The 15,229-nt window shown below is 49.9% G+C and overlaps 2 protein-coding genes across 2 annotated transcripts; one reads left to right on the forward strand and one right to left on the reverse strand.

Moving 5' to 3' along the window:
• Positions 1-4,451: 4,451 nt before the first annotated feature.
• On the forward strand, positions 4,452-11,650 carry Septin1 (septin 1). Its single transcript, XM_059257701.1, has 11 exons — positions 4,452-4,475; positions 8,148-8,238; positions 8,325-8,411; positions 8,649-8,772; positions 9,361-9,495; positions 9,585-9,702; positions 10,248-10,349; positions 10,469-10,568; positions 10,753-10,918; positions 11,142-11,232; positions 11,325-11,650. Exons 1-11 carry the CDS (start codon positions 4,452-4,454, stop codon positions 11,409-11,411), a joined length of 1,125 nt encoding a protein of 374 aa, XP_059113684.1. The 3' UTR covers positions 11,412-11,650.
• A 209-nt stretch (positions 11,651-11,859) lies between these two features.
• On the reverse strand, positions 11,860-14,648 carry Myl11 (myosin light chain 11). Its single transcript, XM_059250898.1, has 7 exons — positions 14,537-14,648; positions 13,173-13,265; positions 12,891-12,966; positions 12,613-12,717; positions 12,444-12,522; positions 12,107-12,155; positions 11,860-12,017 (listed from the first exon to the last, which is right to left on the reverse strand). Exons 1-7 carry the CDS (start codon positions 14,537-14,539, stop codon positions 11,913-11,915), a joined length of 510 nt encoding a protein of 169 aa, XP_059106881.1. The 5' UTR covers positions 14,540-14,648; the 3' UTR covers positions 11,860-11,912.
• Positions 14,649-15,229: the final 581 nt, after the last annotated feature.

Below are 15,229 nucleotides of genomic sequence, written 5' to 3' on the forward strand. Positions count from 1 at the left end.
CGACTGGCTTTCATTATGTCTTTACGAAGGGGAATTATCAATGAAGCTATTGAGCAGATAACAAAACAGAATCACTGAGATGTCAGAGGAAGAACCCACAAGGTCACACGGCCCTGAATGACCATCTGTCTCTAGAGTCATATGGGCAGCTGTGCTGCTTAGTTTCTTGTCAACTTGACACAGTTTGGAGTCATTCAGGAAGAGAGATCCTTAGCTGAGGATTTGCCTTCATCAGATTGGCCTATAGGGAATTCTGTTGGGGGCATTTTCTTGATTAATGATCAATGTAGAAGGGCCACCCCTGGCCGGGTGGTGGTGGCACAAGCCTTTAATTCCAGCACTCGGGAGGCAGAGGCAGGCGAATCTCTGTGAGTTCGAGGCCAGCCTGGTCTACAAAGCGAGTTCCAGGAAAGGTGCAAAGCTACACTGAGAAACCCTGCCTCAAAAAACCAAAAAAAAAAAAAAAAAAGAAGGGCCACCCCTGGACATTGATCCTGAGGTATTGTCCTAGTCAGCATTCTATTGCTGTGAAGAGACACTATGACCAAAGTAACTTAAAAAAGAAAGCATTTGGGCTGGAGAGATGGCTCAGAGGTTAGAAGCACTGGCTGTTCTTCCAGAGGTCCTGAGTTCAAATCCCAGCAACCACATGGTGGCTCACAACCATCTGTAATGAGATCAGGTGCCCAGGGATACATGCAGGCAGAACACTGTATACATAATAAATAAATCTTTTTTTAAAAAAAGCATTTAATTGGGGGCTAGCTTACAGTTTCAGAAAGTTAGTCTATGACCATCATGGCAGGTAGCATGTCACCAGGCAAACAGGCCTGGCTCTGGAGCAGTGGCTAAGAGTTTATATCTGATCCACAAACAGCATCTTGGCCTGGTGTGGGCTTCTGAAACCTTGAAACCCACCCCCAGTGACACTCCTTCTCCCACAGGACCAAACCTACTCCAAGAAGGCCACACCTCCTAATCCTTCCTAAACAGTCCACCAACTGGGAAACAAACATAAAATATGAGCGTTTATGGGGGCCATTCTCATTCAAACCACCACGGGTGTATAAGAGAGCAAGCTGAGCCTTAATCCCAGCATTCAGGAAGCAGAGGCAGGCGGATCTATGTGAGTTCAAGATCAGCCCGGTCTACATATTTAGTTCCAAGACAACTAGGGCTACCTAGAGAGACCTTGTCTCAAACTCAAAAACAAACAAACAAACAAACACTGAGCAAGCCAGGAGGAGCAAGCCAGAAACCACACTCCTCCATGGTCTCTGCTTCAGTTCCTGCCTCCAAGTCCCTGCCCTGTTAGAATTCCTGACTTGACTTCCCTCAAAAATGGACTGTGGTTGAGACATACAAGCCAAACAAATCCTTTCCTTCTCAAGTGGCTTTTGATCGTGGTCTTTATCACAGCTCTAGGAAGCAAAGGAGGACACAGTATGGAACTTGTGAGTTGAATTTGGCAAGAGCTTTAATCCCATTTGATAGGTAAGGAGGAGAAAAGCTCAAAGACACGACTTTCCACTCCTCTTCCTCCTCCTTCACGTGTGTGTGTGTGTGTGTGTGTGTGTGTGTGTGTGTGTGTATACGTGTGCGTGCACACGCGCACGCTTTGAGAACTAAACTAGGGTCCTCACTAATACTAAGCAAGAAATCCCACCATTAGCTTAGTGTGGTAGCACACACCTATACCAACACTCTGGTGGCTGAGGCAGGAGGTTACTGATTTCTAGACCAGCCAGGACTCCATAGCATGACTGAGCAGCAGGATGGCAACTCTATTGCTGTGCTACCCTGCCACCCTGGGGTGATTTTTCTTTTTCTTTTCTTTTTCTTTTTCTTCTTTTTTTTTTGTTTGTTTGTTTGCTTGTTTTTTGAGACAGGGTTTCTCTGTGTAGCCCTGGCTGTCCTGGAACTTACTCTGTAGACCAGGCTGGCCTCGAACTCACAGCAATCCGCCTGCCTCTGCCTCCTGAGTGCCAGGATTAAAGGTGTGCACCACCACCTCCCGGCCCAGAGGTGATTTTTCTGAGGTTGTATAAGGAGAATAGTGCTAGATATGTGGTTGAAGCAAGAATAAGGTATGTGTATGGTAGCTGAGGATGTGATTCTGTCCCAGAATACTTGCCCAGCATCTACAAGACCCTGGATTCCATCCCAGCAACACCCCCACACACACCCTCTAAAATCATTATATATCTGTACATGTCCATGAATGTGCAGCTGTGCACACACACACACATATGCAGGCAAGGTCAAACTTTGTGTCTTTCTCTACAACTCTCCACATACTGCCTTGAGACGGGGTCTGTCACTAACTGGAAGGTAGCCTTGCCCCCTGGCTGGCTAGCAAGCTCTCAGGGTCTACTTGTCTCCATAGTCCAGAGTTGGTATGGTGATATTCCCATAGGTCGGAGGCACTGGGTCCTTGACATGGTGTGCCCATATATCAACAATACACGTTCACTCGGGAGTTCATCTACTCTTTACACATTCATTCAAGGCTCCCTCCACTCCCTACAGTATTGGGCACACCTGTGATCCCAGAATTTGAGAGGCAGAGGTGGAAGGATCACTGCAGGTTTAAGGCCAGGTTGAGGCTCATAGTGATAGCCTGTCTCAAATAAACAACAACAACAACAACAAAATACCAGAATAAAACAAACCCACCAATATGCATGGAAACAACAAATGAAAAGAGCACTTTAATATGTTATTGAAGCTGCCTTAGGCAGGGTTAGGGCAAGGAGGGAGCTACGTGGTATATAGTCCCCTGCAGACTGCCTTGGTCACTGTTCTGTTGCTGTGAAAAGACACCATGACCAAGGCAACCAAAGAGAGCACGTAACTGGGGCTTGCTTACAGTTTCAGAGGTTTACTCCATTATCATCCTGGCAGGAAGCATGGCAGCAGGTATGGTGCTGGAGTAGTAGCTGAGAGCTACATTCTGATCCACAGGCAGAGAGAAGCTCAGCCTGGTATGGGTTTTATTTATTCATTTATTTAGATTTTTTTTTGAGGCAGGGTTTCTTTGTGTAGCTCTGGCTGTCCTAGAAATCACTTTGTAGACCAGGCTATTCTCGATTATTATCATGGTCCAGCCTTAATAATCTTCTTCCCAGGGCCCAGAAGAGAAGCTACAAACATCGAGAATTATTTTCAGGAAAAGAATCTAAGTATACCGAGCTCTTAGTCTGTCTACTTTATTCTTCTGGGGTAAAATCCTATCTACACAGCTTCAGTTCTGTTCTCATGCCTAGCTCCTTTCTTCCCCGATTTCTCTCTACATTTATCTGCTATCCCCTCTAAGTTCTATCTTAATTCTCTCATCTTAATTCTGCCTCATCTTGGTCTTTCTCATTTCATTCTTCTAGTTCTCCATCTTGTTCTCCAGTCAAAATCCTCTCCCAGTCTCTGAGGTTTACAGTTATATATCCATGCAATAGCAGTGCTCTAGCCAAAGCAAGGTCACCAGGCTTGAATTCTTTTTTTTTTTTAAATTTATTTATATTTTGTGTATGAGTGTTCTAGATGTATATCTGCATGCCAGAAGAGGGCATCAGATCCTATTATAGATGGTCATGAGCCACCATGTGGTTGCTGGGAATTGAACTCAGGACCTCTGGAAGAGCAGCTAATGCTCTTAACCCCTAAGCCTCTCTCCAGCTCCAGGCTTGAACTCTTACAGAGTCATAAAGGCAGACAAGAGTTTTCCTCAGTGACTGCCAGGCTTCCTTTTACAACCCAAAAGGGGAGTGGTAAGGGAGGAGGTCAACTAAGAGCTAAAAGGGAATTTATGTGCTCAAATTACATTCCTAGAGGTGGTTAGGTAAATGTTAGGAGTCTTTAGCGTTAGTATAAATACCACTAGGGCTGTATAAGAAAAGAGGGTCTGGCCGGGCAATGGTGGCGCACGCCTTTAATCCCAGCACTCAGGAGGCAGAGCCAGGCAGATCTCCGTGAGTTCGAGGCCAGCCTGGTCTACAGAGTGAGATCCAGGAAAGGCACAAAGCTACACAGAGAAACCCTGTCTCGGAAAAAAAAAAAAAAAGAAAGAAAGAAAGAAAGAAAGAAAGAAAGAAAGAAAGAAAGAAAGAAAGAAAGAAAGGAGGGTCTGAGCTTAATTTACCTTAATGCAGGAGATCTTTTGCCTTGGATGCTTGATAGGTATTTCAGGTAAAATACACTGTTATGAGTTCTTGGAAGCATACACAGCATACAAGAAAATCATTGCATAAATCAGCTAGTATATATATAAAAGCTAAAATATCACCAAGACTTCTTAAGCCATCGCTTGACCTTCAGAAAAGTCCTTGACCTTTCCAAGTAGTAGGTTTTGTGATAGAAGCTGAATTCCATTACATTTTCCTGTGGCTTGCAGCAGGCTGGCCTTTAACTCATAGAGATCCTCCTACCTCTGTCTCCCAAGTGCTGGGATTAAAGGCATGGACCACCACTATCCAGATGGGGTAGGCTTTTTTTAACCTCAAAGCCTACCCTCAGTGACACATTTCCTCCAACAAGGCCACACTTTCTACTCTTTCTCAAATAGTGCCACTCTCCAATGACTAAGCATTAACTATCTAAGCCGATGGTGGGGGCATTCTTATTCAAACCACTACACTGTCATACCAGAAGATCATGGACTGGGCGTCACAAACAGCAAACATTTATAGTCTCACAGTTCTGCGGTTTGGAAGTCTAAGGACAAGTGTGAGCAGGGCTGGTATCTGGTGAGGTACCATGGAATATTAATCTAAGATGTGTTACATTCATTTATGCTGTGGAATATTTGTTTAACGGTGCAAAGACGTGTTGCATTTGTTTGATTAAATAAAATGAACCTGGGGTCAGGAGGCTGAGTCAGCAACTAGCTGACAGGAAGTGGTAGGGAGGAACTAAGTGTAGCCAGGGTTCTTAAGTGGGGGTTGAGCAGGAGGATGCCCTGTATTTTGGGAGAGCGAGCAAGGAGAGAAGGTTAGCTGCTTGCTGTTCGGCCTCTCTGAGTGAGCAGAATTTCACCTCAACCTTTGAATCCTGAGTTCTATAGAGGGAAAGAGATCTAGATAAAGTTTCCTTTGGCTGTTACAGAGCTGGTACTGAACCACTGCTGGGAGCTGAGGACTTGCTGTTGCCCATTAGGATAGGAGTTGCTTAAGGGGCAGCCACTGTATTTAATGAAAAACAGCAGTGAGGTCCTCTCTTGGGGTGCAGGGCTACCTTCCCGATGTATCCTTACCACGCGTTCTCTCTGTACCTGGGGTGGGAGGAGTAGTTTTTCCCCTCTTATAAGGAGGATTAAGCCAAACTTAATTACCTCCTTCCAGGCTCTATATTCAAATATAGTCACACAGGGCTTCAACGTATAACTGGGGGAGGGCGGCACAATCATAAAGTTCAGTTCATAGTAGGGGCTAAAAGGGCTAGAGTAAGTAAAATCAAAAGAAACAGAGAAGCCAGGCTAGATTGCTCCGGCCTGTAATCCCAGCACTGGGAGATTGAGACAAGATGGAAAGTTCTAGGCCATTTGGGGCTACAGAGGGAGACCCTAAAATGGGGTTAAAGTGGAGAGTGAGCAGGGTCCAGATGAAACATGCTGGTGTAGACTCTGAGCGGCTAGTTTTAAAGGTCCAGAACAGTTCATCCACACACCCAAAGTCACCCAGCTCAATGTTACGAAGTTTGTCTGTCCTAGCTGATGGGACCTAAAGCCCAGGTCATACAAAACTCAGAATGGTCCTGATGATATGCTGAATAGGTGTACTTCCTTTTACCTTGAGGAAGCTGAGGTCGAGAGGGGTCAAATGACTTGCCTAAGGTCACACAGCAAGTCTGTGGTAGATCTAGATTTTGTGGGGGCCTCTTTCTAGCCCCAAACCAAGGATCTTTGTTTATGTTCTGCAGACTTCCAGCCTTTATTCTGCCTAACTTCTTTGCTCATTTTTAAAATTTATTTTTATTTTATGTGCATTTATTTTATGTATTGCCTGCATGTATGTCTGTGTAAGGGTGTTGGATCCTCTGGAACAGGAGTTATAGGCTGCCTTGTAGGTACTGAACCTACTTGAACCTGGGTCCTCTGGAAGAGCGGCCAGTGCTTTTAATCCCTGAGTCACCTCTCCACCTTCATTTACTCTGTGTGTGTGTGTGTGTGTGTGTGCGCATGCCCGTGCGCGCGCATCTAACAGATCAAGTGTTACGAAGCACGTAGAATGTAGAAATTAGAAAGATATAATCCCTGCCCCCAGAGTTCTGCCAGGGCATCAGACACAGACAGGTAAGCAAATGTGGGCATTGGAGGAGGGGCTGAGAAAGGTGCCAGGTAGTTTAAAGTAGAAACAACTGAGGAAGATTTCCCTGAAGAACTGTTCACCTGGTGCAGAAAAGGAAGTGTCAGGGCTGGTTGCTTGTATAGGTCAGTGGTGGGGTGCTTGTCTTTGTGGTGGCTTGAATAAGAATGTCACCCTTGTCAGTGGTGGTGGCGCATGCCTTTAACCCCAGCACTCAGGAGACAGAGGCAGGTGGATCTCTGTGAGTTCCAGGACAACCAGGACTGTTACACAGTGAAACCTGTCTCGAAAAACCAAACCAAAAAAAAAAAAAAAAAAAAAAAGTGTCACCCATAAGCTTGGGTATTTGAAGATTTGGCCCCCAGTTGAACTGTTAGGAAGGTGGGCCAGCCTTGCTGGAGGAAGCACATCAATCACCTGAGGGGGGCTTTCAGTGTTTGCTGCCCGGCCCAACTTCTAGTCCCGTTCTCCCGCCCCCCCCCATTATCTCCCCCCCACCCAGCTTTTTTTTTTTTCCAGACAAGGTCTTTTTATGTAGCCCTGGCTGTCCCAAAACTCACTCTGTAGACTCAGAGACCCTCCTGCCTCTGCCTCTGCCTCCCAAGTTCTGGGATTAAAGAGGTGTGCCACCACTGCTGTGCCCATCCCTGTCCCTGTACCACCACCACCACCACCCCACCCCACCCCCCTGGTTGAAGGTGTGATTTCTTAGCTTCTTGCTCTGTCTGTCTGCTACCATACCCTTAATGATGGACTCTTATCCTTCTGGAACCATAAGTCAAAATAAAAATCCTTTCTTCTGTAAGATACTCTTGGTCAAATAGTTTGAGGCTAGCCTGGTCTACAGGAGACCCACTCTCAAAAACAAAACAAAATAAGTGCAATCAAGGCCTGTAATCCTAACACTTAGGGTGTCAAGGTGGCAGGCCTGAAAATTCAAGGCCAGCCTGGATAGATGGCGAGACTCTCTGTCTCAAAATATCCAAAATCCAGGGAGCTGGGAGTGTAGTGGGAATCGAGCTTGGCAGTTCCCAAGACTTGAGTTCCATCCAGCATTACCACCCCTGAAAAAGAATCCATTGCCTGAGCTGGGAAACGGTTGGCCCCTGCTTCCTCCAATCCTGATATTGTTGTTGTTCACAAACACCCTGGGAAGTTTTTCTTTTTTCTTCGGCTCGTCTTGCTAACCCCTCACCAGACTTGCTAAGGAGAACATCTTGTTTCCTTTCTTACTGCTCATTCCCCACCTCTCACCAGGATGATGGGGCCGCACTGGGGCTTGGCATAGAGACCTGTGGAAAATGAAAGGGCTGAAGCTGTGTATGGGGAGAGAAGAAAAAAGATGCATCAGGACTGTAGAGGTGGCTCAGCCACTGAGAGCATGCGCTACTCTCCCGGAGGACCCGAATTCAGTTTCCATTATCCACAGGCGGTTCACAACTACCTGTGACATCCAATGCCTTGCTCTGGGGCACTCATGTGCACCTATCCCCATCCCCAAATAATTAAAAATAGAATCTTTGAATTAAAAGAAAGGGAATGTAGTTTGGGTTTCTCACCGCTCTTTGAGCAGCTCGGCTTCCTGCACTGCCCCCCATCCCCACCCCACCCCCAGCCTTGTTTGATATATTCAACTTCCTGCCCCACCAGAGGAAGTGGGGAGCACAACACCAGGTGCAGAGACAACCAGCAGAGCCATGGTGAGTTCATCTGGGGCCCAGCCCTCTCCCCCGAGGGTCCCCAAGTCAAAGTGAACCCACAGTCAGCGACTTCCCAGCTTTGGGCTCCGGTGGTGCCGGGCACTCCGTGGCATGTCCAGGAGCCTCCTATGGTCCCCCCCCCCCCCCCCAGGACAAGGAGTACGTGGGCTTTGCTGCACTCCCCAACCAGTTACACCGCAAATCTGTCAAGAAGGGATTTGACTTCACGCTCATGGTGGCAGGTCTGTGGGGTCTGGAGAGAGGTCGGGGTGTACCCCGGAGATCCGGCCATCCTCCCAGCTGACTCGTGGGCCTGTCCTGTTCGCAGGGGAGTCAGGCCTCGGGAAATCCACCCTCATCAACAGCTTGTTCCTCACCAACCTCTATGAGGATCGGCAGGTGCCAGATGCCAGTGGTAAGATCTGCCCGCCTCCACCCCAGCAGGCTCCCCACCCCTACGGGCTCCCCACCCTGCTGCTGTCCTGGTCTTCTCTCTGTGGTCTCCTTGGCCTCTTCCTGTGTCACCAGACTGCATTCTTTCTCTTTTGGTCTGGGGACTTGGATGGCCACTGGTTTTCTCTGAGACTGTTTCCTCCCCTGGAATGGAGCCCTGCTTCAGAGCCCTGCACAGCCAACTTCTCCACACCCACAGCACGCACCACACAAACTCTGACCATTGAGCGCCGAGGTGTGGAGATCGAGGAAGGAGGTATCAAGGTGAAGCTGACCTTGGTGGACACGCCTGGCTTTGGGGACTCTGTGGACTGCTCAGACTGGTGAGGCGGGGGGGATGGATAAGAGCTAACCCTCTCTTCCGCTATGGAAGACCACGGATCCATTGTGGGCTGCTTTGTCATGGCTCCTTGGCCCAAAAGGAGGAGGCACCTGTTTCTGGAAACAGTCTGGCCCAAAGTGTCCAGCGTTTCTTCTTTTGAGAAAAAGGTTTCTCTGTGTAGCTCAGGGGCCTCAAATTCACTCTGTAACCCAAACTGGGCTTAAACTCAAAGTCCTCCTTCCAGGATTACAGACTTATGCCATGGCTGGTTCAGTGCCTTTTTTTTTTTTTTTTTTTCAGTTGCTTGTTTTTGCTTTTTGGGATGGTGTCACATTAGCCCAGGCTGGCCTGGAACTCGCTATGTAGGCCATGCTGGCCTCAAATGTGGTAATCTTCCTGCCTCGGCTTCCTGGGTGCTGGGATTACAGGCGTGGAACCACCCCTCACGTCTTGATGTCTCATCCATGCCCTTTCCAGTTGCCCCTGATGACCTTGGTTGGAAGCAAAGAACTTTCTTCCCACCCACAGGCCTGGCTAGCTCCGTTCTTGCCCTGTGATCTTACACTATACCTCTCTCCCCACACTCCAGCTGGCTGCCAGTGGTCCGATTCATTGAGGAGCAATTTGAGCAATACCTCAGGGACGAGAGTGGCCTCAACAGGAAGAACATCCAGGACTCCAGAGTCCACTGCTGCCTCTACTTCATCTCTCCCTTCGGCAGAGGGTCTGGAGGGCACGTGGGGGTTGAGGGACTGGGGAGGCTGGATAAGCCTCTGCACTCTGGAGCTGAGCCCCGATCAATTCCTGCTGCAGGCTCCGGCCCCTGGATGTGGCTTTCCTCCGGGCAGTGCATGAAAAGGTCAATATTATCCCAGTCATCGGCAAAGCAGATGCCCTGATGCCTCGGGAGACTCAGGTCCTCAAGCAGAAGGTATGGGTGAAACCTGCCCTTCAGCACTGAACCTCACCTCTGCTTGGACTTTTTTTTTTTTTTTTTTTTTTTTAATCTTGTGGTGGCCTTTTTTAGAGCAGGAGTTATTAGGCTAGACTGAGGGTGGGTGGTATGAGGAAAGGGTGTATGAACCTGCAGCCCTGTCTGTAACAGCTTTGAACAGAATGGCTATACAGCCCTGGAACTAGATGCTTGGCTAGGGCCAGTCTGAGGAAAAGCGGATGGCCACCACAACTCCTGGCATCCCTTTGGTCCAGTGATAGTGATGACTCCCTGCCCCGCTGTCTTTAGAGTGCTTCCCCCTGTCCCACTTCCGGGAATTTTGATGTCTGTCCTGTCTTTCCGCATTTCTCACCACCACGTCTCTGAGGATTTGGTTTTGGTCATTTTCTGTGGCCACCTCTCACTGTCTGTTCTTCACATCTTTCTTTCCCTCTGACTACCCAGTATCTCTGTACCTCACTGTTTCTGGCCATGCAATGTCGGTTGGTCACACCTCAGTTTCTCCCTCTGTCCGCTCTGAGATCCGGGACCAGTTGAAGGAGGAGGAGATCAACATCTACCAGTTCCCAGAATGTGACTCTGATGAGGATGAAGATTTCAAGAAGCAGAATGAAGAGATGAAGGTTCGACGGGGGGACGTGGAAGGGGCAGGGAGGCAGAAAGCAGGAGTGGAGGCGAAAGCGTTGAGAAAGAGGTGTATGCCCAGGAGGAGCCAACGTGACCCCTGATTCCGACCCTGTAGGGAAGCATCCCTTTCGCGGTCGTTGGTTCCTGTGAAGTGGTGAGGGATGGCGGAACCCGGCCAGTGAGGGGACGCCGCTACTCTTGGGGTACCGTGGAGGGTAAGGCCAGGCATGCGCTGAGAGCTCAGTCTGCATCCTCTGTGAAACTGGAGGTGGGCTCTAGTCCTGGGAGTTCCTAGAAGCTACAAGAGGGATTGATCCTCGGGCTGCATCAATGAGATACTCCCAGAGGGCACAGTCTAAGGTTGGAGTTTGACGGAAAGCTACCTGGTCCGCCCTCTAGTGGAGAACCCACATCACTGCGATTTCCTAAACCTGAGGCGGATGCTGGTACAGACCCATCTTCAGGACTTGAAAGAAGTGACCCACGATCTGCTCTACGAGGGCTATCGGGCTCGCTGCCTACAGAGTCTGGCTCGACCTGGGGCTCGGGATCGAGCCAGCCGCAGGTGAGAGCCGGGCTGCTTTGGTGCTTCCATGGCGCCACTCTTTGGGCAAGCCTTCCTGACTGGTCCTGCTTCCAGGCTTAACTCCGCCTCCCAGGTCCAACTAAGGCTCTCCCACACCTCAGGGACGAGGTCCCGCCTCCTACACCCAGAATTCGCCCCACGGCTAGACCCACAACTTCAGACCCCGTCCTTGTTTTCTGACCTCCCCCCACCCCATTTCTAGCAAGCTTTCCCGGCAGAGCGCCACAGAGATCCCGCTGCCCATGCTGCCTCTGGCTGATACTGAGAAGTTGATTCGCGAGAAAGACGAAGAGGTGAGCAAGCACATCTCTTTCCCTCTAATCAGCTCCCTAGATCCCACTCCGGCCTTGCCCGGTCCCATTGCTTGCAATCTTGCTCCTCACAGCTGCGCCGCATGCAAGAAATGCTGGAGAAGATGCAAGCTCAGATGCAGCTGAGCCAGACTCAGGGCGAGCAGTCAGACTCGCTGTGAGACCCTCACCGCCGCCCGTCTGCTCGCCGCCGATCTCCGGTCCCATCCCTGCTCTAAACTGCCCAGCGTCCAATCCGGAGACCCAGAGGGTAGGCCCGCCCTTGTATTTGAAACAGGTCCCTCCAATCCGGAAGTTTGTAGCCCCGCCCAAATCTACCTTCTGTGCTGTTCTGAGAGGACCGCCCTCCGACTCCTGAAGGCAGGTTCCACTTAGGGTATCCCTGTTCCTCTAAGTTCTCCATATAATAAAAACTGCTTCCCCCACCCCACCCCGAGCTGCCCGAGTCTTCTTCCCAGCAAGAATGGAGCTGCCGGCTGTGGGCCTCCCGGCCACTAGTCATTCCACTCCAGCCTTGCTGGGCAGCCTCCTGCCTGAGTTCGAGCATACACATACTGAAGTTGCCACCAATTAGAAACAAAGACCAGTTGAGTTTTATTGGGGGTCGGGTGAGAGTTGGGGAGGCTCGATGCCTATCTAGGTCTTCTGAGACGATGGGTCCCCTATTCCTGGTCCTTAGCGTCACCGTGTGTGATGACATAGCAGATGTTCTTGTAGTCTACGTTGCCGCCCACGTCTGGAGGGAAGGCTGCCCACATGTTTTTGATCTGTGGGAAGGTACAGGAGTAGGTCAAGGACCGGTCCTCGAACTCCCATTGCTGGAGCCCCTCCCCTTCCCAGGCCCTCCCCAACTCACCTCCTCCTGGGAAAATCTGTCACACTGTGTGGTAAGCAGCTCCTCCAGGCTGAGAAGGTGACATTCGGGGAGGTGAGGTTGGGTTCATGAGTCCTGTCCCCTCTCATTTCATTCCTTGCCACCACCAACCCCCCATTCTTCCCCGAAACCAGGGTGGCTCCTTTTAGTTTGGCCCACCTCACAAACGCTGTGGCCTCCTGTCTCAAGTTTCTCCCTTACTTGCTGTGAAAATGTAACCCTGTGGCTCAGTCCCTGCTCACTCATTCTGTCAGCCTCGGACCCTGACATAGGGACTTAAGGAGACCCTAGTGGAGCTATGGGGTGGGGGCACACTCACAACTGCTTCTTGATGGTGCCCTTCCCCTCTGGGTCCAGGACCTTGAAGGCTCCAGTGATCACATCCTCAGGGTCCGCACCTGAAGGGTCAGAGGACACATGAGTTCAGCAAGCCCCCGAAGGTCGAGGAAGAGGCATCTAGGGCCTTGGACAGAGGACACTTGACTCACCCTTAAGCTTTTCCCCAAACATGGTCAGGAAGACAGTGAAGTTGATGGGCCCACTGGCTTCCTTCATCATGGCATCGAGTTCCTCATTCTTCACATTGAGACGGCCTGCACAGGGCGAGCAACAGGGGTTGGAGTTGGGTGCTGGGGGCCAGAGCTATGCTTCCCATAGACCTATATTGACTCATTCACTTTTCATGTGGGCAGACTGAGGCCCAAAGCCGCTGGATTCCCCTCAGCGCCCGTCGCTTTCACTGTTTACGGATGGGTAAAGGGCTCACCCATGGCTGCAAAGGTGTCCCGGAGATCCTCCTTGTCAATAATGCCATCCCGGTTCTGGTCAATTACGGTAAAAGCCTGTGGAGAGTGGGGGTGGAGACAGATGAAGCCAGGAATGGGCCCATGGCTTCAGCATTACTGCCCCAGGCAGATCAGATTCTGGCTCTCTGCCAGCTGACTCCCTCCACCCTTCACAGGAGTGGAGGAATTCTAAACCCTCCCCCTCCCTCAACAGGTGCACTTTCCAGGGAGGGGGGAGGCTTTCCTTAGCTTCCCTCGCTCACCTCCTTGAACTCCTGGATCTGAGTCTGGTCAAACATGGAGAAGACATTGGAGCTCCCCCCTTCTGCTGCCCTTCTCTTGGCCTTCTTGGGTGCCTGTGAGGGTGGAGGTTGAGAAGGAGCGTCCAGAGGCCAGTTCCTGGACCTCCCTCCTCAGAGATAAACCAGACTTGTGGTGTTGTTAAAAACGAGGTCTCCTATAGCCCCTAGACTTGCTACTTAGCTGAGGATGACCTTGATCTTCTGATCTCTTGCTTCCACCTCTACCTCCAAGTACTGTTACCAGGGTCATCCTCTTAAGCTTCCACATCCGATTTTATTTGGTTGCTTGTACGTGCTAGGCAAGTACTACCAGTCAACTGAGTTACATCCCCAAACCCTCTTTTTTTTTTTCTTCTTAAGACATGGTCTCACAGCCCGGTGTGGGCTAATCCCAGCACTCGGGAGACAGAGGCAGGCAAATCGCAGTGAGTTTGAGGCCAGCCTGGGCTATAGAGTGAGTTTCAGGACAGGCAGGACTATTACACCAAGAAACCCTGTCTCAAAAACCACAAGGAAAAAAAATAGACATGGTCTCACTAGTTAGTCTTGGAACTCATTATTTAGACCTTGGCTTTCCTTGATGTCACAGAGATGCTGGAGTTAAACTCCTGAGTGCTGGAATTAAAGACATTCATCATCATCTCCAGCTCCTCCTTCTCTTTCTTCTTTTTTTCTTTTTCTTTTTGAGACCAGTTCTCATTATATTGCTCAGGCTGGTCTTGAGCCCCTGGTTCCAGTGATCCTACCCCTCAGCCTTGAAAGCAGTTGAAATTATGGGCATACATCACCACCATGCCTGATCAGATCAGAGTTCTCTGAGTCCCTTCTTCTAAGGTAACTTTTTTTGGCATCTCTTGGCTAAGGGGCTTTCTTTGGCTCCCTGTCTTATGTTCCCGCTGAAGCTCCCGGGTCCCCTCATCCCGCCTGATAAGTGCCCTTCTCAGGATCCTTGGCCTGCTAACTGGGCACCCATACGTGCTAGCTTAATCCACTCATTGACCCTATCCGAACCTCTAATTCTCACTTATAAAATGAGAGTGGGATCATCTCACTGGTCCAAGGACTTTAGAGAGAAGACAGAAAGGGATGGAACAGACTTCGAGCAGGTCTAACACCCTCCCCGTGGTTGACATCCAAGCACACTATCCTTGACGGAGTCCTTCAGTCCACTGCCCTATTCTCTGGCCCCATTCTGGCGCTGAGAGAGGATTCATATCTTACCTGTACTTAGACTAAGAAGCACCAACTTTTTTTTTTTTTTTTTTCTGAAGGGCGAGGCTACCCTGAGCTAATAGTTTGGGCTGCAGCTGGGGATTCTCACTCACCATGTCTCAGATCTCCTGGGGGCAAAGCAGAGGCTCCAGCTGGAAAAGGCAGAGACTCTGCTTGGGGCAGCTCTTCTGGGGTTATATAGTCCTGCCCTCACAGCCCGTAATATACCATGGTAACCTTAGCCCTGTGGATACCCACCCCAGATACTAAAATAGCCCGGCTCAGGGGCCTCTCCTTTCTTGGAGGCCTGCAGCAGCTGGAGCCCAGAAAGGGAGGAGGGAGTAAGTCTTGGGATGCAAGTCTCATTAGGATAGGCAGGAAGGGGTATTCTTTCTCCCAAAAGGGGACTGGATTGTGCCAGAATTCAGGGGGGCCCCAGCCAACCCATAGTTTTGGGAGAGATGACCTTTGAGCCCCTAAGTGGGGTGGCTCAGATCTAAACTCAGTAAGCATGTATTGCAGACCTACGATGTGCTTGATTTTGCGGGTTTGCTTTAGCAAGAAGCAAGTGATGACAATAACAGATTCAGTGGAAAGTAAGGAAGTGATTCAGGTGAGGGTGATGGGCAGACACGCAAGGCAGAAGGCATAGCACATGGGCGAAGGCCAGAACAGGGAAAGGTCGGCTGTTAGGTTTGCCAGAATTGTGACGGGGCTAGATGTTAAGGGTTGGTGTGCAGATAATGTGGGGTGTTCAAGGACAAGCAGAGATGCTGGTGAACTTGGGGAGGGTTGAGGCAAAAGAG

The sequence above is a fragment of the Peromyscus eremicus genome, chromosome 1, assembly GCF_949786415.1.
Source record: "Peromyscus eremicus chromosome 1, PerEre_H2_v1, whole genome shotgun sequence".
In the NCBI taxonomy this organism is placed as follows: Eukaryota; Metazoa; Chordata; class Mammalia; order Rodentia; family Cricetidae; genus Peromyscus; species Peromyscus eremicus.